Source organism: Balaenoptera musculus, chromosome 6 (assembly GCF_009873245.2).
Source record: "Balaenoptera musculus isolate JJ_BM4_2016_0621 chromosome 6, mBalMus1.pri.v3, whole genome shotgun sequence".
Classification (NCBI taxonomy): domain Eukaryota; kingdom Metazoa; phylum Chordata; class Mammalia; order Artiodactyla; family Balaenopteridae; genus Balaenoptera; species Balaenoptera musculus.
In genome coordinates this window covers 29,820,286-29,845,612 of record NC_045790.1, presented here as the reverse complement: position 1 = coordinate 29,845,612, position 25,327 = coordinate 29,820,286, and the positions used below count along the sequence as shown (strand labels likewise).

Below are 25,327 nucleotides of genomic sequence, written 5' to 3'. Positions count from 1 at the left end.
ACTCTGTATGACAGACTCTAACTCCATCCACCTCATTACAAATACCTCCATTTCATTTCTTTTTATGGCTGAGTAATATTCCATTGTATATATGTGCCACATCTTCTTTATCCATTCATCTGTCGATGGACATTTAGGTTGCTTCCATGTCCTGGCTATTGTAAATAGAGCTGCAATGAACATTTTGGTACATGACTCTTTTTGAACTATGGTTTTCTCAGGGTATATGCCCAGTAGTGGGATTGCTGGATCGTATGGTAGTTCTATTTGTAGTTTTTTAAGGAACCTCCATACTGTTCTCCATAGTGGCTGTATCAATTTACATTCCCACCAACAGTGCAAGAGAGTTCCCTTTCCTCCACACCCTCTCCAGCATTTATTGTTTGTAGATTTTTTGATGATGGCCATTCTGACCGGTGTGAGATGATATCTCATTGTAGTTTTGATTTGCATTTCTCTAATGATTAATGATGTTGAGCATTCTTTCATGTGTCTGTAGGCCATCTGTATATCTTCTTTGGAGAAATGTCTATTTAGGTCTTCTGCCCATTTTTGGATTGGGTTGTTCATTTTTTTGTTATTGAGCTGCATGAGCTGCTTGTAAATCTTGGAGATTAATCCTTTGTCAGTTGCTTCATTTGCAAATATTTTCTCCCATTCTGATGGTTGTCTTTTCGTCTTGTTTATGGTTTCCTTTGCTGTGCAAAAGCTTTTAAGTTTCATTAGGTCCCATTTGTTTATTTGTGTTCTTATTTCCATTTCTCTGGGAGCTGGGTCAAAAAGAATCTTGCTGTGATGTATGTCATAGAGTGTTCTGCCTATGTTTTCCTCTAAGAGTTTGATAGTGTCTGGTCTTACACTTAGGTCTTTAATCCATTTTGAGTTTATTTTTGTGCATGGTGTCAGGGAGTGTTCTAATTTCATACTTTTACATGTATCTGTCCAATTTTCCCAGCACCACTTATTGAAGAGGCTGTCTTTTCTCCACTGTATATGCTTGCCTCCTTTATCAAAGATAAGGTGACCATATGTGCGTGGGTTTATCTCTGGGCTTTCTATCCTGTTCCATTGATCTATATTTCTGTTTTTGTGCCAGTACCAAACTGTCTTGATTACTGTAGCTTTGTAATATAGTCTGAAATCAGGGAGCCTGATTCCCCCAGCTCCATTTTTCGTTCTCAAGATTGCTTTGGCTATTCGGGGTCTTTTGTGTTTCCATACAAATTGTGAAATTTTTTGTTCTAGTTCTGTGAAAAATGCCAGTGGTAGTTTGATAGGGATTGCATTGAATCTGTAGATTGCTTTGGGTAGTAGAGTCATTTTCACAATGTTGATTCTTCCAATCCAGGAACATGGTATATCTTTCCATCTATTTGTATCATCTTTAATTTCTTTCATCAGTGTCTTATAATTTTCTGCATACAGGTCTTTTGTCTCCTTAGGTAGGTTTATTCCTAGATATTTTATTCTTTTTGTTGCAATGGTAAACGGGAGTGATTTCTTAATTTCACTTTCAGATTTTTCATCATTAGTGTATAGAAATGCAAGAGATTTCTGTGCATTAATTTTGTATCCTGCTACTTTACCAAATTCATTGATTAGCTCTAGGAGTTTTCTGGTAGCATCTTTAGGATTCTCTATGTATAGTATCATGTCATCTGCAAACAGTGACAGCTTTACTTCTTCTTTTCCGATTTGGATTCCTTTTATTTCTTTTTCTTCTCTGATTGCTGTGGCTAACACTTCCAAAACTATGTTGAATAATAGTGGTGAGAGTGGGCAACCTTGTCTTGTTCCTGATCTTAGTGGAAATGGTTTCAGTTTTTCACCATTGAGGACAATGTTGGCTGTGGGTTTGTCATATATGGCCTTTATTATGTTGAGGAAAGTTCCCTCTATGCCTACTTTCTGCAGGGCTTTTATCATAAATGGGTGTTGAATTTTGTCGAAAGCTTTCTCTGCATCTATTGAGATGATCATATGGTTTTTCTCCTTCAATTTGTTAATATGGTGAATCACATTGATTGATTTGCGTATATTGAAGAATCCTTGCATTCCTGGGATAAACCCCACTTGATCATGGTGTATGATCCTTTTAATGTGCTGTTGGATTCTGTTTGCGAGTATTTTGTTGAGGATTTTTGCATCTATGTTCATCAGTGATATTGGCCTGTAGTTTTCTTTCTTTGTGACATCTTTGTCTGGTTTTGGTATCAGGGTGATGGTGGCCTCGTAGAATGAGTTTGGGGGTGTTCCTCCCTCTGCAATATTTTGGAAGAGTTTGAGAAGGATAGGTGTTAGCTCTTCTCTAAATGTTTGATAGAATTCACCTGTGAAGCCATCTGGTCCTGGGCTTTTGTTTGTTGGAAGGTTTTTAATCACAGTTTCAATTTCAGTGCTTGTGATTGGTCTGTTCATGTTTTCTATTTCTTCCTGGTTCAGTCTCGGCAGTTTGTGCATTTCTAAGAATCTGTCCATTTCTTCCAGGTTGTCCATTTTATTGGCGTAGAGTTGCTTGTAGTAATCTCTCATAATCTTTTGTATTTCTGCAGTGTCAGTGGTTACTTCTCCTTTTTCATTTCTAATTCTATTGATTTGAGTCTTCTCCCTTTTTCTCTTGATGAGTCTGGCTAATGGTTTATCAATTTTGTTTATCTTCTCAAAGAACCAGCTTTTAGTTTTATTGATTTTTGCTATTGTTTCCTTCATTTCTTTTTCATTTATTTCTGACCTGATCTTTATGATTTCTTTCCTTCTGCTAGCTTTGGGGTTTTTTTGTTCTTCTTTTTCTAATTGCTTTAGGTGTAAGGTTAGGTTGTTTATTCGAGATGTTTCCTGTTTCTTGAGGTAGGCTTGTATTGCTATAAACTTCCCTCTTAGCACTGCTTTTGCTGCGTCCCATAGGTTTTGGGTCGTCGTATCTCCATTGTCATTTGTTTCTAGGTATTTTTTGATTTCCCCTTTGATTTCTTCAGTGATCACTTCGTTATTAAGTAGTGTATTGTGTAGCCTCCATGTGTTTGTATTTTTTACAGATCTTTTCCTGTAATTGATATCTAGTCTCATAGCGTTGTGGTCGGAAAAGATACTTGATACGATTTCAATTTTCTTAAATTTACCAAGGCTTGATTTGTGACCCAAGATATGATCTATCCTGGAGAATGTTCCATGCGCACTTGAGAAAAATGTGTATTCTGTTGTTTTTGGGTGGAATGTCCTATAAATATCAATTAAGTCCATCTTGTTTAATGTATCATTTAAAGCTTGTGTTTCCTTATTTATTTTCATTTTGGATGATCTGTCCATTGGTGAAAGTGGGGTGTTAAAGTCCCCTACTATGATTGTGTTGCTGTCAATTTCCCCTTTTATGGCTGTTAGTATTTGCCTTATGTATTGAGGTGCTCCTATGTTGGGTGCATAAATATTTACAATTGTTATACCTTCCTCTTGGATCGATCCCTTGATCATTATATAGTGTCCTTCTTTGTCTCTTATACTATTCTTTATTTTAAAGTCTATTTTGTCTGATATGAGAATTGCTACTCCAGCTTTCTTTTGATTTCCATTTGCATGGAATATCTTTTTCCATCCCCTCACTTTCAGTCTGTATGTGTCTCTAGGTCTGAAGTGGGTCTCTTGTAGACAGCATATATATGGGTCTTGTTTTTGTATCCATTCAGCCAGTCTGTGTCTTTTGGTGGGAGCATTTAATCCATTTACATTCAAGGTAATTATCGATATGTATGTTCCTATTCCCATTTTCTTAAATGTTTTGGGTTTGTTATTGTAGGTGTTTTCCTTCTCTTGTGTTTCTTGCCTAGAGAAGTTCCTTTAGCATTTGTTGCAAAGCTGGTTTGGTGGTGCTGAACTCTCTCAGCTTTTGCTTGTCTGTAAAGGTTTTAATTTCTCCATCACATCTGAATGAGATCCTTGCTGGGTAGAGTAATCTTGGTTGTAGGTTTTTCTCCTTCATCACTTTAAGTATATCCTGCCACTCCCTTCTGGCTTGCAGAGTTTCTGCTGAAAGATCAGATGTTAACCTTATGGGGATTCCCTTGTGTGTTATTTGTTGTTTTTCCCTTGCTGCTTTTAATATGTTTTCTTTATATTTAATTTTTGACAGTTTGATTAATATGTGTCTTGGCGTGTTTCTCCTTGGGTTTATCCTGTATGGGACTCTCTGTGCTTCCTGGACTTGATTAACTATTTCCTTTCCCATATTAGGGAAGTTTTCAACTATAATCTCTTCAAATATTTTCTCAGTCCCTTTCTTTTTCTCTTCTTCTTCTGGGACCCCTATAATTCGAATGTTGGTGCGTTTAATGTTGTCCCAGAGGTCTCTGAGACTGTCCTCAGTTCTTTTCATTCTTTTTTCTTTATCCTGCTCTGCAGTAGTTATTTCCACCATTTTATCTTCCAGGTCACTTATCCTTTCTTCTGCCTCAGTTATTCTGCTATTGATCCCATCTAGAGTATTTTTAATTTCATTTATTGTGTTTTTCATCGTTGCTTGGTTCCTCTTTAGTTCTTCTACGTCCTTGTTAAATGTTTCTTGCATTTTGTCTATTCTATTTCCAAGATTTTGGATCATCCTTACTATCATTATTCTGAATTCTTTTTCAGGTAGACTACCTATTTCCTCTTCATTTGTTAGGTCTGGTGTGTTTTGACCCTGCTCCTTCATCTGCTGTGTGTTTTTCTGTCGTCTCATTTTGCTTATCTTACTGTGTTTGGGGTCTCCTTTTCACAGGCTGCAGGTTCGTAGTTCCCGTTGTTTTTGGTATCTGTCCCCAGTGGGTAAGGTTGGTTCAGTGGGCTGTGTAGGCTTCCTGGTGGAGGGGACTATTGCCTGTGTTCTGGTGGATGAGGTTGAATCTTGTCTTTCTGGTGGGCACGTCCACGTCTGGTGGTGTGTTTTGGGGTGTCTGTGGCCTTATGATTTTAGGCAGCCTCCCTGCTAATGGATGGGGCTGTGTTCCTGTCTTGCTAGTTGTTTGGCATAGGGTGTCCAGCCCTGTAGCTTGCTGGTCGTTGAGTGAAGCTGGGTCTTGATGTTGAGATGGAGATCTCTGAGAGATTTTTGCCGTTTGGTATTACGTGGAGCTGGTAGGTCTCTTGTGGACCAGTGTCCTGAAGTTGGCTCTCCCACCTCAGAGGCACAGCCCTGATGCCTGGCTGGAGCACCAAGAGCCTTTCATCCACACAGCTCAGAATATAAGGGAGAAAAAAATAGAAAGAAAAAAAGAGGATAAAATAAAATAAAATAAGCTATTATAATAAAAAATAAGAAAAAAAATTATTAAGAGTAAATGTATTCAGAAAAAAATTTTTTTTTAATTTTTAAAAATAGATTTATTAATTTTTTATAGTAAAAAATAAGAGAAAAATTTTTAAGAAAAAAATTTATTAAGAAAAAAAATTTTAATTTTTTAAAATAAAAAATATGAAAAAACTTATTAAAAATTTTTTAATTTCTAAAAATAGAAAATACGGAAAAAATTATTAAGAAAACATATATTAGGAAAAAAAAATTTTTTTAAGTAAAAAAAAAAAAAAAAAAAAAAAAATGGACGGACCTAACCCTAGGACTGATGGTGAAAGAAAAGCTATACAGACAAAATCTCACCCAGAAGCATACACATATACACTCACAAAAAAAGGAAAAGGGGAAATTAATATATCCTGCTCCTAAAGTCCACCTTTTGAATTTGGGATGATTCGTTGTCTATTCAGGTATTCAACAGACGCAGGCACATCAAGTTGTTTGTGGAGCTTTAATCCGCTGCTTCTGAGGCTGCTGGGAGAGATTTCCCTTTCTCTTCTTTGTTCGTACAGCTCCCAGCGTTCAGCTTTGGATTTGGACCCGCCTCTGCATGTACGTCGCCTGAGGGCATCCGTTCCCCGCCCAGACAGAACGGGGTTAAAGGAGCAGCTGCTTCGGGGGCTCTGGCTCACTCAGGCCGGGGGAGGGAGCGGTACGGAGGAGGCGGGGCGAGCCTGCGGCGTCAGAGGCCTCGTGACGTTGCAGCAGCCTGAGGCACGCCGTGCGTTCTCCCGGGGAAGTTGTCCCCGGATCACGGGAGCCCGGCAGTGGCGAGCTGCACAGGCTCCCGGGAGGGGCGGTGTGGAGAGTGACCTGTGCTCGCACACAGGCTTCTCGGTGGCGGCAGCAGCAGCCCTAGCGTTTCCTACCAGTCTCTGGGGTCCGCGCTGATGGCCGCGGCTCGCGCCCGTCTCTGGGGTCTGCGCTGTTAGCCGCGGCTCGCGCCCGCCTCTGGAGTTCGTCTAGGCGGCGCTCTGAATCCCCTCTCCTTGCGTGCCGCAAAACAAAGAGGCAAGAAAAAGTCTCTTGCCTCTTCGGCGGCTGCAGACCTCCTCTCCGGCTCCCTCCCGGCTCGCCGCGGCACGCCAACCCCTTCAGGCTGTGTTCACGCCGCCAACCCCAGTCCTCTCCCTGCGATCCGAACGAAGCCCGCGCCTCAGCTCCCAGCTCCGCCTGCCCCAGCGGGTGAGCAGACAAGCCTCTCAGGCTGGTGAGCGCTGCTCGGCGCTGAGCCTCTGTGCGGGAATCTCTCCGTTTTTCCCTCTGCGCCCCTGTTGTTGTGGGATCCGCGCTGATAGCTGCGGCTCGCACCCGTCTCTGGATTTTGTTTAGGCAGTGCTCTGAATCCCCTCTCCTTGCGCGCCGCGAAACAAAGAGGCAAGAAAAAGTCTCTTGCCTCTTCGGCAGCTGCAGGCTTTTTCCCGGACTCCCTCCCGGCTAGCACCAAAGCCCAAGCCTCAGCTCCCAGCCCCCGCCCGCCCTGGCGGGTGAGCAGACAAGCCTCTCGGGCTGGTGAGTGCTGGTTGGCGCCGAGCCTCTGTGCGGGAGTCTCTCCGCTTTGCCCTCCGCACCCCTGTGGCTGCGCTCTCCTCCGCGGCTCCGAAGCTTCCCCCCTCTGCCACCCGCAGTCTCTGCCCGCAAAGGGGCTTCCTAGTGCCTGGAAACCTTTCCTCCTTCACGGCTCCCTCCCACTGGCGCAGGTCCCGTCCCTATTCTTTTGTCTCTGTTATTTCTTTTTTCTTTTACCCTACCCAAGTACGTGGGGATTTTCTTGCCTTTTGGGAGGTCTGACGTCTTCTGCCAGCGTTCAGTGGGTGTTCTGTAGGAGCAGTTCCCCGTGTAGATGTATTTCTACTGTATCTGTGGGAAGGAAGGTGATCTCCGCGTCTTACTCTTCCGCCATCTTGCCTACACTCTGTTCTAATATTTTTATTTAATTCTTTAAAATTTATTTATTTTTGTAATTTCACTCTTTAATCTGTTTGTAGTTTATTCTGGTCAGGGTTGTGAAATGAGGACTAAACATTTTTGTCTTCGAATAGGAAACCAGTTATCCAAGATCATTTATTGAATCTTTTCTGATTTGTGATGTCTTCTTCATAAAAAAACTAGATTTACACATGTAATAAAGTCTTCAATGAATGTTTACTTGATTCTCAAAGTCAAAACAAAACAAAGCATACATTTTAAAATTTCATTTTTAAAAATAAGTCACGTTTACATGGTTCATTTACAAATGAGCAAAGGACAAAAAAATTTACAATAAGTCTCCTTTTTACTCCTAATTCCCAGCTACCCAGTAACCCTTCCCCAAGGCAACCAAGGTCACCAGTTTCCTTTGTATAGTACATTTTTTCCTCTTTTGTTGCACAAATCATAACATGCTATACACTTTTTTGTATTGTGCTTCCCTCTTTAGAGTAAGTTTATCTTTAGATAATTTCATATCTGACCATGAAGAGCTTCCTCAATATTTTTATGACTATAGAGTATTCCATAAATGGATGTTTCACAATTTAGTTAACCAATAGCTCTTGACTTCATTCTATATCAAATAAAGAATTTAATGGGCATTTACTTCTATCAACTTCCCTCACCCACATTCTCCAGTTTTAATAAATACAGTTTGGGATTTGCGACTCACATTATCTCTATATTTTGTTTTTGTATTATATCTTCTTTTCTAGGAATTACAATTGTTGTTTTACATTTTCATCCAGTTTCAAATTATATTTTTATATTTGCAATAAGTATTTAGACTTTCTTTACTCTTGATCTCTTAAGTCTGAGTCATCTCCTAGTCAGCTGGGAAATAGCTTCAGTATTTTTTTTTTTCCTTCCTAGAAGGATGGGTATGTGGTATATTTTCTGAGCCCTCCCATTTTTAGGAGCCCTCCCATTTCTGAGCCCTCCCATTTTTAGCCCTCCCATTTTGGAGCTTTTTGTTGTGTTTACTTATTTATTTATTTATTTATGGCTGTGTTGGGTCTTTGTTTCTGCACGAGGGCTCTCTCCAGTTGCGGCAAGCGGGGGCCACTCTTCATCGCAGTGCGCAGGCCTCTCACCATCGCGGCCTCTCTTGCTGCGGAGCACAGGCTCCAGGCGTGCAGGCTCAGCAGTTGTGGCTCACGGGCCCAGTTGCTCCGCGACATGTGGGATCCTCCCAGACCAGGGCTTGAACCCGCGTCCCCAGCACTGGCAGGCAGACCCTCAACCACTGCACCATCAGGGAAGCCCTGTTGTGTTTACTTATGAACAATCCTTGGCTAGGTATTAAATTCTTACTTCTTTTCCCTCTTAAACAACTGTAAATGTTTTCATTACCATATCTTACTTAGTATTTCAGAGGAGAACTCCGATATCATTTTAAAATTCTTTGAAAGTAGTCTGATTTTTCTGCCTACAGGCTCATAGAATTTAAAAAATTTATTTATGTAATTCAAAACTTTCTAGAATGGAGCTGGTTGTGGGTACCTTGGTTTTTAATCAACTTAATTACAGTATAATTTATGTATAATGAAATGCACACAGTTCGTCTTGTTCAATGGTGTTTGACAAAAAAATGCATCTATGTAATTAATCAACACCCCTATGAAGATGTAGAACATTTCTATTACCCTAGAAGTTCCCTTGTGCCTTTGCCATCCCTCCTTAAGTGAGTCTTCCCTAACCCCACTCCAGTCAACCACTGATCTGATTTCCATATCTATAGATTAGTTTTACCTCTCCTAAACATTCATATAAATGGCATCATTCATGTGTACTCTTTTGTGTCTGGCTTCTTTTGCTCAGCATGAGACGTACCCATATTGTTGTGGATATCAATAGTTTATTATTTTTTAAAAAGTTGATGAATAGTAATCCATTATATGAGTAAACTAGTTTGTTTATCCACTCATCTGTTGATGGACATTTGGATTTTGAGGGGGCATTACAAAAAATATTCTGTGAACATTCATGTGTAAGCCTTTTTGTGGACAAAGATTTTAATTTCTCTTGGGTAAATACCTAAGAGTGGAATTGCTGGGTCAGAGAAGTTAACTTTGTATCTGGCAAACTATTTCCAAAGTGATTCAGTCATTTTATATTCCACCAGCAGTGTATGAGAGTCCAGTAGCTGTGCATCCTTGCAAACACTTGATGTTGTCAGTCCTTTTAATTTTAGCCCTCCAACTGGGGTGAAATACTATCTTGTGGTTTTAATTTGCATTTCTCTGATAACTAATGATGGTGAGCAACTTTCATGCCCTTATTGTACGTTCTTATGTCTGCCTTTGAAAAGTGTCTCTTCAAGTCATTTGCCCATTTATTTAATATGGTTTTTTTGGTTGTTTTATTGTTAGACTGTAAGAATACTTTATATACTCTAGAGTCTAGCCTTTTGCCAGATATGTGTCACAAATATATTCTCCCCGACTGTATGGCTTGCCTTTTCATTTTTTATTTACGCTTTATACCACTGAGTTTCCATGGAGACATTTTATTCTTTAGTAATTCCATTATAGATTGTTATTGTAACAACCCTTGCAATTCTTCCTTATCTTTTTTGTTACTTTGTTGTCTTTTGATCTCAATCTGCTACACCATTTCAGCCTGTTGTCCTCTCATGGCTTTTTACCATTTTTTCATAGACGTTATATCTTCTTGTATCATAATGGGAATGCCAGTTTTCTAAACTTGTTTTGGTTTCTGTAGTAAATTCATTTCCGAGGCTTGTTCTTCCTCTGAGTCCTTAGAACAATGTTTTCTTTTACCTTTATCCTGCAGTATTTTTTCCTGTCCTGCTCATGGCTCTCCTCTCTGGTGTGTCTCAACAGACGGGATAAAGTCTGAGGATTTCCCTTAGCTCCATTCACTGTCCACTTGTGTGCTGCCTGAAATCCCCTCTCTGTTCAACAGGTGAAAGGTTACTGAGGCACACAGCTCCTCTATCCAGGTTTTGGTGTCTCGTGAATTGTCCGGTGAAGTTCTTTGGGACTCACACAGCATCTTTTTTACCCTCCTTGCTTGTTTCCCTGACACGCTGAATTGACTGAGTAAATGAAACACTGCAGTCTCAAGCAGGCACTGATACCTGGACTCCTCCAGCCTCCATTTCTGGTTCACTTGTGGTGATAACTACACTTCCCAAGATGCGACGTGGCTCTCCCTACCCCCACCTCACCAAGCCTACATACTTTCTCATTCATGGTTTTGTCCTGCAGTTCAGATGTTAAACCTTGTGTTTGGCAGTGTTTCTCAAACTTGAGCATTGCTTTTCTTGTCAGAGGGAAAAAACCTCATGATTCACCAGGGTTGACTGAAGTTATTTGTATTAGAATGATATCTTTAAAACTATAAATGTATGCTTATTTACAAAAACAGGCAGTAGACTGGATTTGGCCAGGGGGCTGGATTATCCTGATATAAATAAATCCTGCCAAACAATTTTGTATTCCTATACTCTTACACATCTAAAACACCAAAAAAAGTCTAAATTAAATGCAGACCAAACCACTAAATCAATGAAATTCAAATGGACAACTTCAGTTTATTGTAAAAGATTATTATTTTCCTGAAATGAAGCTGCCCCTTACAATATGAATGTGGTGCTGACAGCTCCATGAAGGTTCTCTTGAGGTCGTTGTGCCTGTTCTACCCTGAGCCACATGATGATCTTATTCTGCACCACTTTTCTTCCATATGCTGTGAAGCTTTTGCTTACACAGCATGCCGTGATGTCATTTAGCCTTTACTCCCCAAAAGCATCATTCTTATGTTCTTTTCTCATTATCTCTCAATAATTAAAGCAGTGCTACATGTCCCTGTGCAATCATAGACACTACTGCAGATGTGAACTCTGAAATTGTTTGTCAGGACTCATTTGTATCTGGATAATCCAGCCCTTTGGCCAAATCCAGTCTACTGCCTGTTTTTGTAAATAAAGTTTTATTGAAATACAACCATTGTCTATGGCTGATTTGGTGCTGCAATGGCAGAGTTAAACAGTTGCAACAAAGACTGCATAGCCTGCAAAGGCTAAAATATTTACTAACTAGCCCTTCACAGAAAAAAGTCTTCTGATCCTTTCAACATCTGTCTGTTTACCTATCTATTTGAAGATTACCATCAAAAATTAAAACAAGAATTGACTTTAACATTTTCATGGAAAATGTTCATACCTCCAACAGTGTATCTGTGGATTTTTTTCCCGAATTTCCAATTCAGGGCATAGTTATAATAAAGTAGATGCTAATTAGGATTTGCTTATATACAACTTTATATGATACCACAGAGCAGACTTTACCAATTCAAACTGAGAGAGGATAGAGCCACACCAGAAGAAAGAACTTTATGCTTAATACTGCACGCCTCCTGCAGCCCACAGCTGGGGTTTATCAGAGGACAATCAGGCAAGCGTATTAACAATGCTCTTTGCCAGGCCCAAAATGGCTGTTCTGAGGATGGAATAATATCTCCAAATGTGTCTGCACTCCTTAGAGAAAAAGGGTATGTGGATACAAGATGCTACTACTTCCTTTCCAAGTCATGTTTTCTAGACTGGTAGATTGGTCTCATAGGACCTCCACTCTGTTGTGCACAATGCCCTTTAAAACGAGGAGCTATCATTGAAAACATGAGCAGCAAAACCCAACCCGCAAGTCACAGTTTCCATCACAGTGACACGTCAACCTGATTAGTACATTTGCCAGGCACCAGCTGATTTCCCGAAAGAAGAAAAGCACCTGGGAGCAGCATAATGTAATGAGGCAGATAATAGCGACAGAAATGATAACAACCCTTGGGCAGGGGACGGAAATCAGACGACGGACCTCCGAGTTCTCACTACATGAGGGAAATCATTCCTCCTGGCTATTTTTAAGAAGAAGGCTAATGGTTTAGACGGTAGTGTGATGACCATCATAAGAATCTTAGTAGCTGAGAAATCACTATCCTTTTTCTCAATAAGGCTAAGTCAAGGCCATAGATTTAGATTGACTTATTTAGCTCCTTTATTATATAACTTCCCCAGCATCATGTCATTTGGGCAGACAGAAATGTTAGCCTGTGTGTTATTGTCGGCCTATATTCCCTGCCAAAATGTAGCTAAACTATTAAGCACAGAGACCCAATGTCCAGTACAGTGTTTTGTATATAGTAGGTGCTCAATACCTATTTGTTGAATAAATGTGTTCTCTGTAATCAGACAGAAGTAACAGGTTCATGGAAGAAGCATTTAAAATCACTACTGATAGTAACAAAAGTGATTTCAGGGTCATTCCTTTAGTTTTGCTTCTGATTAGAGTTTATGCCTTTTCTCCAGGCTCAGTATATTTTAAAAGGAAAAAATTGGTGTAGTACATTCTTATTTCCCCCAGTTTGGTAATTTTGTTGTTGTTGTTGTTTAATTTTGTTTTATTTTCACGGAGTCTAATTTAGTATCTACTTCCTAGAAAATTAAAACATTACACTTATGTTTTTCATGGGCAGCCTCAAGTAAATGAACAAGACTGACTAATTTAAGCTCCTTCCAAATGTAGGAGAAAAAGCATATGAACAAGTGAAAGGTGTTAAAAACTATTTGTGCCCTTGCTTAGGATCTGATTTCATTTTTCTATGCAAAAGTAGGAGACTGTAGACATTACCTCATCCTGGGCAAAATGCTACTCTCTGGCCTGCCCAATTGACCAGCTCCCTGACATTCTCTCTCTTGATTTCGTGTGGGAAATTCCAGGGAAAAGCCAAGATTTCAGGGTTCAGACCCTCCTGTGTGCAATTGAAAGCCAACTTTTCTTTCCTCTTGATGGCTCAAAATGAGCACTACTACTATTTAGACTGCTTCCACAGTGTGAGACCAGGAATTACGTATAAGGAAATGGTAAATTAAAAGACATTAGGAATGGTTATGATTAAGTGTTTTCACAAAGAGAGAATGCAAAGTAGAGAGAGTTCCTTGTTTCTTGAACTGAGGAAACTTTATTCTGGGCTAGTATACATACATGTGTTTCAAGGGGTAGGAGTACAGAGTGAATGCATCTTTTCTCTTTAGAAAGCTACTGTTGATTGAGGACTGTTCTGCTCTGTTACATCCCTCATAAGGTCTCACATAATGCCTTGCACTTTCCAAATCTTTGTCAGTTCATTCTTTTGTTTGTGATTCGCTTTTTGTCTAGTTCTTGCTTGCCCTCCTAGCGTTGCACTTACCATATTTGGCAAACGGGGAAGTCATCGTGCTTTCTTTTGGATAATGATGATTCCGGCAGGCATGTGTATACCCATTCTTGTTGCTATGGATTTTTTTTTAAATTTATTTTTGGCTGTGTTGGGTCTTAGCTGCTGCGTATGGGCTTTCTCTAGTAGTGGCGAGCGGGGGCTACTCTTCGTTGCAGTGTGCGGGCTTCTCATTGCGGTGGCTTCTCATTGCAGAGTACGTGCGGGCTCTAGGTGCGTGGGCTTGAGTAGTTGCGGCATGTGGGCTCAGTAGTTGTGGCTCACGGGCTGTAGAGCACAGGCTCAGTAGTTGTGGTGCACGGGCTTAGTTGCTCCGCGTCATGTGGGATCTTCCCGGACCAGGGCTTGAACCCGTGTCCCCTGCATTGGCAGGTGGATTCTCAACCACTGAGCCACCAGGGAAGGCCCCTGGATTTTTGTTTTAGGCTTGACATTCATGAGTTTTCTCAAGTGAGTAAAGTAGTAAAGCACACTTGTGACCATCTGGCACAGAATGATTTGGTGTCCAGTTTGCTGATCCACTTTGTATTTAAGTTTAAGGGGAACTAGGTTATCCACAGCGTAGGCCAGAGTGCAGGTGAGACTTGGCATAACAAGCCTGGTGAAATGTATTCCTTTAGGTATTCCATTAGCCACGAGGGAAAACCTCAAAACCTGTGGAGGTGCTTGTGTTCTGGGTTCAGTAGGTGGCACTCTTCTACCTGGTTCACGGGAATGATGTTGAAGGTCATTCTCTCCTGGGTCTCCTGTGCCACAAGCAGTACCATGTTGCCAGGAAAGGAAACCTGAAGCCTTGCCGGGTGGCATCAGTGCCTGAGAAGTGGTGGCATGATCTGGCACATGGCCCTGGTCAGGCAGTGCTGGTGCATACCAGCCCAGGGCGTCTTACTGTCTCCTTTGTTCTGGTGCCAGTTCTCGCCCTTGAGCAACAGCGGGAAAGGACTAACAAAAGACAGTCATGCCATGGGTATTCAGGAGGGTGGTACTAGCTCATAAAACCAGAACGTGTAGACTCAGCATCTAAAAAGTGGTGAAAGAAAAAAGCTGGGGTTTGCTGAAAGCCCCAAGCACTAGAGAAAGAAGCCAAAAGAGGAAGAGCAACCCAAACTGGGAGCTTTACCTACCTTGTTATGTATCTATTACATTTATTATAATAAATATATAATAAAAACATTATATATAGTGTGTCTATATACACTTACAAATTCATATTCCTATATATACATGCTCTTATATATACCATCAAGCATTTTAAATTTGTAATACAAAGATGTTCCAAAATAATGAAATAGCTTGACATATGGACTAGTTTGGGCAGGAAGTTCTGAAATTAAGAATAGTGGCTAGAGAAAGAAACAAGCTTGAGGTAGGAAAGAAGCAGCCACTACAGAAGAATTGAGTAAAGAAATTTATGTAAATAAAAGCATGTATCAATTTGGTGTTTCCAATTGCTTCATGCTGTTTGTCTAACCTACGGAAGAGTTTAAAAGACAAAGTGGATGCTTTAAATAGAGAGAATTTAAGTGCCTGTTTTAATTTTCAGTTAAACAATAACTCTTTAAAAACAAGAAATTTTGTGAGGTGCTTAACTTTGCAAAGATAAATCATCTGCTTTTGCCTCTGTGGAAGCAGAGTGTTTGTGTGTGGTGTGGCTGTGCCTTTAGTGTGAGTTGAGTGAGTATGTCCAAGACTCCCCTAAGAATAGTACAATGATGTTGCATAAACTTTGTATTTAATTTACTATTAGCAGGCATGATCGATGTGTAGAAATAACTACGGTATCCTGATTTTTTTTTCCTTAAATTTTTTTTCTTTTTGTAAGAACAGTTTCCTCAGATAATTAGCAAAGTTTTTCACAGGTTTAGCATAAAAAGTTCTCTCTCCTCCCATGAACGGAATACTCCATCATGTTCTTCCTTTTTTCCTCTCCACTTTTCCTACCCTGAAAGACAGAATCTTCAAGACAATTCATAAGACAGTTTTTAAGAGTAGTATATGAAGAAAATAATTAAGGTAATTGTTTTAACACTCTCTAGTTATAAGGATTTTCAAAACTTACAATTTGAAAAATTACCCATCTCAAATTCTTATCGTACTTGCAAAACACGCAATCATCTTTAAGGAAAATTTCAGTCCTGTTTTGAAGATGAAAATGTCTATTTGGATCTTGTAGCAGCTGCTAGCACGATTATAAGAACAATATTTGTTTAATCTGTCTTACTAGTGAGACAATTGAAGTATAAGAATTTTCTCTCCTAAACACGTTCCAATTAGAGTAGGTGGCGTAGAGGCTTTCAGGAACTTTCTGAGGAGGCCCAGAAGGGAGGCGAACTGGCTCAAGCCTGCACAGTTAGGGAGCGCCTCTTCCTCTGGGCCCCTTCCTACCGCCCCTCTCCCCGCGCGTCTTGCTAATGAATCCTGGCCTGGCCGTGAAATCATCTGCAGAGGAAAAACTCTGGGTTAATTCAAGCACAGCATGTTCTCTTTGCTTTGCAGCTGGTGTAGCAAGGGAGTCTAGGGCAAGTGGATTGAATCAAAAAGGAAAATGAAGGCATTCACTGTCTATTTCATCGAGGATGGCTCATTTAAAGTAAACACCATTTAAATAGTCTCCAAATGGCCCATTCTATATGAAGTCATACAGGATGCCCCCTTTGGGCTGTCATTCTCCTTTAAATGGATCGCTTTGTGTGCACAGTGTTTTAATGCCATTCAACCTTAAACCCCATATGTGGGCCTCATCGGGCCACAGGCTTCAGTGCACATGTGGCAGCCATACCTTCGACATTCTTAGTCTCTGCCTCCAGAAAGTCAGCCCAAGCAACAGGGGGAGGCAGCTGTAAAGATGACAGCAGTTAACATTTCTTCAGCACTTACTATGTGCCAATTACTATGCCTAGAGATTTCTATCAATATATATGTTATCTAACTTAATCCTCCTCACATAATGCTGTGAGGTAGAGACTGTGATTATTCCCTTGTTATAGATGAGGAAACTGATGCATGGAGAGATTAAGCAATGTGCCCAGACTGGTGAGTGTGGATCAGGGAATTGAACCCTTGCAATCAGATTCCAGAGCTGGAACTCAGTCAGTGGATATATTCAAGAGAAATAAACTCTCGTCAATTCTCCTTGCAAGGTCGACTTATCCCAAACAATAGATAATGCAGAAATTATTTCTCTTCGTCTTTGGAATGCATGCTCTGCTTTCTGGGGGCAGTATTCCCACCTTGTTATTTGCATTTTTTTGCAGTCTGGTTTGAGGTGAGGTCAGGTATTCCCTGAGCAGCTACCTCCCTGTAGCAGTGGGCTGTCTTCATGCAAGATTGGACTCAGTGGAATAATCCGTGAACAGACAACCCAAAAGAGACTTTGCTACCAAATGAGGATACTAGACAGGCCCTCATAGTAATGAACTAGCAAGAGCCTCCCAAGAGCCCTGGAAGCACTCAGTTGTCGCAGCACTGGCTCCAGATTTACCCAGGGTCAGGCAAGAAGCCCACTGGACTGGACCTTTGAGAAGCTTCTGAGAAGAGTCCAGCTAGGGTCTTTGGGAAGTGGGTTCCTGGCCAGTTCTTATGTGGCCCAGCTTAGTGATGATCTGCCCCTATTTGACTTGCCTGGTAGCCTAGAAAACTTTTTTACTTTAAAAGCCTGAAGTATGAAACAGTTTCTTCCATATGAGCTCCACTAAGTAGAGAAATCTAAAAAAATAAAAAGTCTTGAGGGCTGTATAGGAGAAAATCATTTTGAACATTTAGAATATGGGTTTGGGGGATGTTTTCAACACCTTTCCCCCTCAAATCCTTTTCTTTCTATTATTTAACTTCCTGAGAGGACTGTGGAGAGAGCATGGCAGCTCTGAAATACTTTTGCTGGACTTGCCTCAGGTTCTGTGATCACTTTTGCTATCTCACTCCCAAACTCTAGGTCATTTTAAGGTTTCTGACTTTTTTAAATTGCTATTCTCATTCCAGTCCCCGGCCACACCCCTCTGTGGCTTTCAGTGCCCTCCCCACATCACCTTGAGGGTACAGACATTCTGATAAAGGTGCTGGGACATGGTGTGATTGGGCACTCTGTGTGCATTTTCCATGACCATGTGCAGGCATCTAACAGATACCTCTTATTCCATTAGCAGTGTTCTTTCTTGAAAGTAGTTTCAATTCCTGCTATTTCCACAAGTCTCATCTTCTCCCTGTGCTAGATGGATGGTACAAGAACTAGAGGGGCAGCAAAAAAAACAGCTCAAAAGTTCAAAGCAGAACGTAGGGAGAAAGCCTACTGTGCATAGTGTTTCATTCTTTTTTCCCCCCTAAGCTTTATTGAGATATAATTGACATGTAACATTATGTAAGTTTAAGATGTTCAGTGTGATGATTTGATATATGTATATATTGCAAAATGACCTCAGTAAGGTCTCTCTCTCTATATATATCTATATCTCTATCTCTATAGATATATAGAGAGATATATATATGTGTGTGTGTGTGCGTGTGTGTGGTGAGGACCTTTAAGATCTACTCTCTTAGCAACTTTCAAGTGTACAATATTGTTAACTGTAGTCACCATGCTGTACATTACATCCTCAGAACTGATTCATCTTATAACTGGAGGTTAGTACCCTTTGAACGCGTTCACCCATTTCCCCCCCAACTGCCCTCTACCTACCAGCCTCGGCAGCCACCAATCTACTTTCTCTTTCTATGATTTTTTTTTTTTTTCTGTTAGATTCCACATGTAAGTGAGGTCGTACAGTATTTGTCTTTTTCTGTCTGATTTATTTCACTTAGCGTAATGCCATCAAGGTACATCCATGTTGTTGCAAATGGCAGGATTTTCTTCTTTTTTTATGAAGGAATAATATTCCTCTGTACGTGCATGTGTGTATCACGTTTTCTCTATCCATTCCTCTGTCATTTGGGGCTTAGGTTGTTTCCATGTCTTGGCTATTATGAATAATTCTGCAATGAACATGGGGTGCATCTATCTTTGAGATAAGTGATTTCATTTCCTTCAGGTATATACCCAGAAGTAGACTTTATTCTGCAGGTTCCCTTTGTGTCTCTCTTGTGTTGGATCATCTGTCTTGCTCTTACTTGGTTTACTACCTCCTTTTGAAGCATATTTTACATACTCTAGTAGCTTCCAGAGAATAGAATGTGTGGGAGGTGAATTTTTTTTGAAACTTTACGTGTCTGAAAATGTCCTTATTGTATGTGATTTTTGTTTTCTCTCTCTTTTTGGAAGCTTGTAGGATCTTGTCTTTATCCTCAGGGTTCTAAATTTCATAATGATGCATCATGATGCGGCTGGATTTGTATCCAGTGTCCTGGGTATTGTGTGCCCTTTCAATCTGAAAACTCATGGTCCCTTAACTTTGGGGAAATTTTCTCGAATTTCTTAGCTGACGATTTTCTCCCTTCTATTTCCTCTGTTGTCTTTTTTCTGGAGCTTCTATTACTTGGATATTGGACCTTCTGAACTGCTCTTCTATTTTTCCCTCATGTTTTTGTCTTTTTTTTCTTTCTAGGGAGATTTCCTCAGCTTTATATCCCATCTTACTCCTTTTAATTTTCTTCTTTCCTTCTATCCTTAATTCTCTTTACTTTCAAGTCCTCTTTTTAAATCTTATACTGTTCTTGTTTCAGCACTGCAGTAAATTCTCTGAACTTTCAGTGTGTATCTGTTTGGTGTTTATTGAAGTTTTCTTCTCCTTGCATGGTCACTGTCCTCCAGGTTGCTTGTTTCTGTTTGTTTTGGTCTCTCACGTTTGCATTAGGGGCTTTCTAAAGATGCCTGAAGGCCCTTGATTTGTCTTAAGGTGTTTGGGGGTAGGGGACTAAAATGCTGATTGGAGCACTGAGTGAATACATAAGGCTTGTCATCTGTAAGTTTCATCATAGGCTGATCATAGGGAACCTCCAATGTCAATATCCTTCTCTTGGGTTGGTCAGGTTTTTTCGTTTTCCTGCCTGGAGGTAAAAACCTGGTTGTCAGCATTTTGGGAACCAAATAAGGGGAAATAGCTGGTGGTCTCAGTATCTGATATGCATATGTTCATCTAATCCCATTCAGTTTGCCTTCAACTATGCCATTCTCCCCCTAGAGGCCCTCTCTTTTATTCTCTAGAAAATAAACCTCCAGTTATTTGCTGGTGTGTGTGTGTGTGTGTGTGTGGCAGGGGGGCGAGGGGGGGTGTTGTGGGCAGATAGTCCAGGTGTGAGGAGTAAGGGAAGCCATCCAGGGATCTGAGCCCTTCTTAGTCATCCAGCCTGTCCTGCTGCTTAGTTTAGTACTTCTTCTACTCCCAGCCTTTTGGGGGCATCTGGGGGATAAAATGAGGTGAATCTTGTCTTTCCCACAGCTAACTTAGGATTCAGGGCTGCCATGTCATTCGCCACTCTTCCCACCTGCATTCTGGCTTCCAATATTTTGCGGTAATTGTCTCCTATTCTTTCTCCTTGTTCCTTTTGGTTTAAGCCTTTAAAAAAATCCTTTTACTGTCCTTTAATTTGGTTTTGGGAGAAAGCAATTTAGGTCCTTTACCCATTTTTTAACTAGGATTATATGTTTTCTTGCTATTGAGTTGTATGAGTTCCTTACGTATTTTGGATATTAACTCCTTATCAGATAAGTGTTCAATCTTCCATTTTTACCTGAAATTCTCACTATTTATTTATTTACTGTTTATTTACTGAACCCTCAAGAGTCTGAAGTTTTAAAAGGAAAGTTCAATGGCCCATGTTAAACACTCCAAGATATGTTTCAGAGAAAGAATGACCAGACCACAGCCCTTTGACCAAGAGAGTCTTGTTATTTAAAATTTCTCTTTTAAACCTAGGATATTCAAAACATTTAGTTCTTTACCCATACCTTCTTTCCTCTTCTTCTATCTCCACCTCCCCCCACCCAACTTGTGCCAGCTCTCATTGTGTTGTTCAGTCCAAATTGAAGTTCTTCATGGAGCAGCTACAGGGAGGCATCAGGCTGCAAGTGAGGTAGTTATGAGAAAGTAGAAACATTAGGGAGGCGGGTGCAGTACAGCATGTCATGTCAGATCCATGTCAGGTTTTTGTCAAGACTGCTGGGATTGTCTCTGCCTTCTTCTTACTGGCTTGGGATCACAGCAGCCATTTTCTTTAAAGCTGTGGTTTTCCTTCAAGCCCAGTAGAAGCTACACACGTCATCAGATGGTCTCCAGCATCACTGGATTTGGTTGTCTCTTTAAAGAGGAGCATACCTTCAGCTTCTTAGTCAGCTGTGGAGGAAGTGATCTCAAGAGTGGCCATTCTGATTCTAGAACCAGGATCAAACTTACAAGCAAGTTTGAGAGAACGGCTGCCTCTGTGATGGCTTTCCAGCGGCATGCCCTTCTACATTTCTTCTTCAAGTATCTCCTCTAATAACTTCTAAACGTGATATCATATCATATTTATTCAAACTTGATATCATGTTTATTTTGTCTTTGTTTCCTATTTAAAATTTTGTTTTTTATCAGAGAAGTTCTGTCATGTATTTCTTTGGATCTAAGTTGGTAGAGTTTCAGAGGGTAATAAATAATGACCCCACTAACCTTCCAAAGTTCAGAATTAGTTGAGAGACAGAAATGCAAGCATATGGAGAGCAAAATCTAACCTATTACTGATTTTTACTGGTAAAGCACTTTGAAAAATGTCATTAGAGGTCTGCTGGTCAATATAGGCATGGTAATATTTCTACCCTGAATTTGACATCTTATTCACTCATTGACCAGATTGGATGACCACAGGCCACTCTATAAGTGTTTAACCCTCAAAAACTTAAAACAAGAAAGAAAAGAATAGCTCCTCAAAAGGAATCAGTAAGGGGTGGAAAGAGAGGCTAGGGGTGTTACTCTAGTGGAAGTTCCCCCCATGGGAACATGAAGAGTGGGGAACTGTGTTCCATGATGTGAGGTGATACCAAATCCCTGAAGACACACCATTAATTTATAGCAGATGCTCAGAAAAAATAATATATTAAATCAGGTTGAGCGATACATTGAGATTTCAGTAACATTAAAATCATTTTCCCATCTTAGAAGAAAGGAAGCATAGTGTTATAAGTTATCTAGTCATTTGTTCCTTTGGTTAAAAAACCTTCTTTATGGTTTGGACTAAGTGGAGGGTATACCTTTGGCTGTGGTAGGGAGCCCCAGCTACAAATTCCAGCCCTGTTACAAACTAGCTGGGAGTCCTTGGCTCCCCTGAACCTCTGTAGACCTGTTTTAAATCTGCTTAATGAGGAATTGGGATCACCCCAAAACATTAACAGATAAAAAGAATGAGGGATAAGACTGAACTTCCATAGAGAAGTAGTTTCAGGGTTGGGACTAAAATCCAGGTACTTTCCTTCCCTAGTCTCATTGTTTTTTACTATATGCATTTTAGATTGACTTGAACTGAACTTAGACAGAGTAGTTTGGCAGCACAGAAGCGATCATTCATTTGTTCATTCATGCATTCATTCATTCATTCAACACAGCATCTTCTTTTTTATGCCAAGCACTGTGCTAGGCAATATGGATGAGCCATGTTCTTGACTCCACAGCAGCATACAACCTCTGTCCTTATGCATTTGCGGCTATTAGTGGCCACCTCAACCTCAACCCTTCATTTATAGCCTCACTTGAAGGGCTTCAAACTGATCCCCGGAAGAGATCCAGATCTCCTTGGCTGTCTTGAATCCATCATCCCTGTTTTGCTTTCCCTGAGACCTAGAATAATGCCCCCACAGTTGACATGACCCACCTCCAAGAATTAGCTCATCCCAACTTAGCACACAAGCTCTTCAAGTGACTGAAGAGAAAAATTACAGAGTAAGGTCTAGGACCATACATTGGCCTCATTATGTTTTTCTCTTTCTGTTTATAGGATACTCAAGTTGGCATTACTACGTAACCATGCCAATGCCAGCCTCCACCTTCACAATTGCAGTAGGATCCTGGACAGAAACGAAGCCAGAGATCTGCTCATCAAATGATCTGGTGACAGAGAGATCCTTCTCACCTTTCGAGGCTGACTTCAGGTTTGTACTTGGGAACTTGCTGAAAAACAAACACTTGAGGGAGCAGTATGATGCATTTATTCCAAGCACTGGGAATGTGAGTCATTCCTGCTGAGAAATTAAACCAAAATATGATTAATCAAAGCAGGATAAGCCCTGCTGGGAGAGAAAGAGAGTTGAGAGGCAGAAATGTGGGCATATTGTTTATGCAGAAAGAAAGAGAAAAGAAATATATATGAAATCCTCTGTGTAGTCAGGTGAAATATTTTTATGTGTTTCATTAAGTCAACAGAATCTTCAGATTCAATACTTTCCTTCTACACCTTTTAACTTTGGTTTTCAGTACTTACTTGTTCAAAAACACAACTTAATAGAAAGAAGTTGCTTGTCTGATGGATTACCTTGTAGGCCACTCTGCTGTTTTGGTTCCATGACTGCTATTAGCAATGCGTTTGTAGGGGCAGCCCTACAAACGTGGGGGGAGTCAGCCTCCTTAGGAGCACAGGACATGAGGAAGCTGTCAGACAGCCATTGGGTTATGAGAATCTTGCTGGGTCAGGGCTCTGTTAACTTCAGCAGCAATGTCTTCTTTTTCAGGGTGGATCAGAGAAAATCAGTTTAAAGTTTTTAAAAATTAGTATAGGCCCTTGGATATTTACTTGCAGCCTCCCGAGGCATTCACCTATTTCTAGTTTTCAGAGCCAATAGGGAGGAGAATGCACATATGCGGCACAGAAGTGAGTCATCGTGCATTGTTGCATCATGCTTTATTCCTAGGACTTTGACAGCCACCTCAGTTTAATCTTTTTTCCTGTTTACAGAAAGTCACTAAGTCAGTACCTTTTGGTGGAGAGTAATGATACAGAATCTTAGTCCATCCTTGAAAACCAACTAAGACACTCTTAGTGCAAATTCCTTTTGTTTTATTTTGCTATGTTGCTTTCATTCTTACCACAGTGACAGCACTGGTTGGTATCCTTAGGAGATAAAGCCATTGAGGCCTCTCTTAACATAGGCATGACTTATTGCTCGCATTTACTTTTTGGAGGAAGGGAAGTAATTTCTACTTCCTACTCAGTAACTTGCCTATTTTGGACCGTCAGCCCTGAGCTATATAGAGGATCCTAGATTGCTTATTGGATTTTACTTATGCACTCTTGAGGGAAGAAGAGAATTGTGGACAGAAGTGACATGCTGCTTTCACATGGGAACATTTAACTGCATGTGCAACCCTCCGATGCTCTCTTCCCTTGTTACTGAGATCACAGAGTAGGCCTCACTTTGCAGTTGCAGGCAGCCTAGACTTCTGAGTGGGGAGGACAGGTGCCCTGGAGAGTCACTTGGATTCACAGTGCACTTGGTATGAGTGAGAAATAACCTTGTTTTTCCGTTAAGCCACTGAAACACTGGGGCTATTTCTTACTGCAGCATATCCTAGCCTATCCTGAATTGATACAGAAGCCACTGGATGTGTCAGTCAGGGAAAGTCTTGATCTAAATGTCATCTCAGTTAGTTCTGAGGATAAACCTATAAGTTAGATAGGCCTTATTATCTCCATTTTTCACATAAAGATACTGAAGCTTCAGACAGCAACTTGTTCATGTTCATAACCCTACTGAGTTACAATGCCCAGATTCACATCTGGGCTTGACCCCCTAGACAGGTGATTCAGAATCTTGCCTGGAGACTTTTAAAAACTCTATGTAACATCCATACCTCACCTGGAGTCTGATCAACCTTCCCACCTGGAGAATCAGCACCATGATTGAGCCACAGTTGTTGATTGGAATCTGTCATGTTGGAATAGAAAACAGAAGTTGAGAGCATTGCCTTTGAGGCCGAAGGTGCCATTTCTACTGATTGGGTATGTCTCTTTGGGCAAGCCATACTTCCCTTCTCTGTAGAATAAAGACTTTGTTCGGGGTTCTCAGATTCTTTGTGGTAAAGAAGCACTGTGCTCTTCATCTACACCCTCAGGACTCATTGACTCTTAGGGGAGGTGTGCACTGAAAAATGTGCGCCTTAGGAAGAGAGGCGAAAGCAAAGATAGAAATTTGTTATTTTGTCCTTCTAGCCATATTCCCAGAGACACGAGGTGGGGGAGTGGGCAGCAGCCATTTCTCGTGTGTGCTCTTTGCTGCCCAGAAGTAACTGCAATGGCTTTTCACTCTTCTTGCACCCATAATTGTGATGGGAGCAGGATATAGACAGATCGAGTGGGGATTCTGGGAAGAGATGGTATCGGAAATTCCTACTGGGGTATAGGGGAAGGGGTAAATCTGTTTCCTCTTTTGTCCTCCTGACTCAGAACCAATTGAGAAACAGACAGAAGGCGAGCAAAATAAAGGTTTTTTTGGTTGACAGAAGCGGGACGGAGGGAGTGTTCAGGTGCACAGTTTCAGTGGGCTTTCTAGTACTTCATTTCCAAATTAGACAAACTTACCCACCCACCCAGTGACCCACCCAGCTGGACCTCTGCCAGCCTCCACAACGCAGATGCACACAGACTGCCTAACAGCCAAAAGTAACCCCTCTGTGGGCAAGCGGATTAAACAAGAGAAAGCCCAGAGTGGCAAGCCAGTCTGATCAGCTGTGGAGAGAGGTCAAGGGTGCCACTCCGGGGAAGCATGTCCTTGTATGGAAAGGAGGGCCTGCGGAATGGAGGCCCTCCCGCACGCCCTTCCACGTCTGACATGCTATGACTAACTTTTCCCTCCGTTTATCACTGTGCTTGTCCATCAAAAATGTACTGCTGATAAATTAG

The 25,327-nt window shown here is 40.9% G+C and overlaps 1 protein-coding gene across 4 annotated transcripts in view; it reads left to right on the top strand.

The window, feature by feature from the left end:
- Nucleotides 1–25,327, top strand: part of LOC118897357 (aminopeptidase O (putative)) — a 380,228-nt gene that overhangs the window by 78,786 nt on the left and 276,115 nt on the right. For all 4 annotated transcript variants that reach the window (XM_036856496.1, XM_036856495.1, XM_036856494.1 and 1 more), the window contains exon 4: nucleotides 22,430–22,583. In XM_036856496.1, coding sequence (XP_036712391.1) covers nucleotides 22,430–22,583 — 154 coding nt within the window. The remainder of the gene's footprint in view (nucleotides 1–22,429; nucleotides 22,584–25,327) is intronic.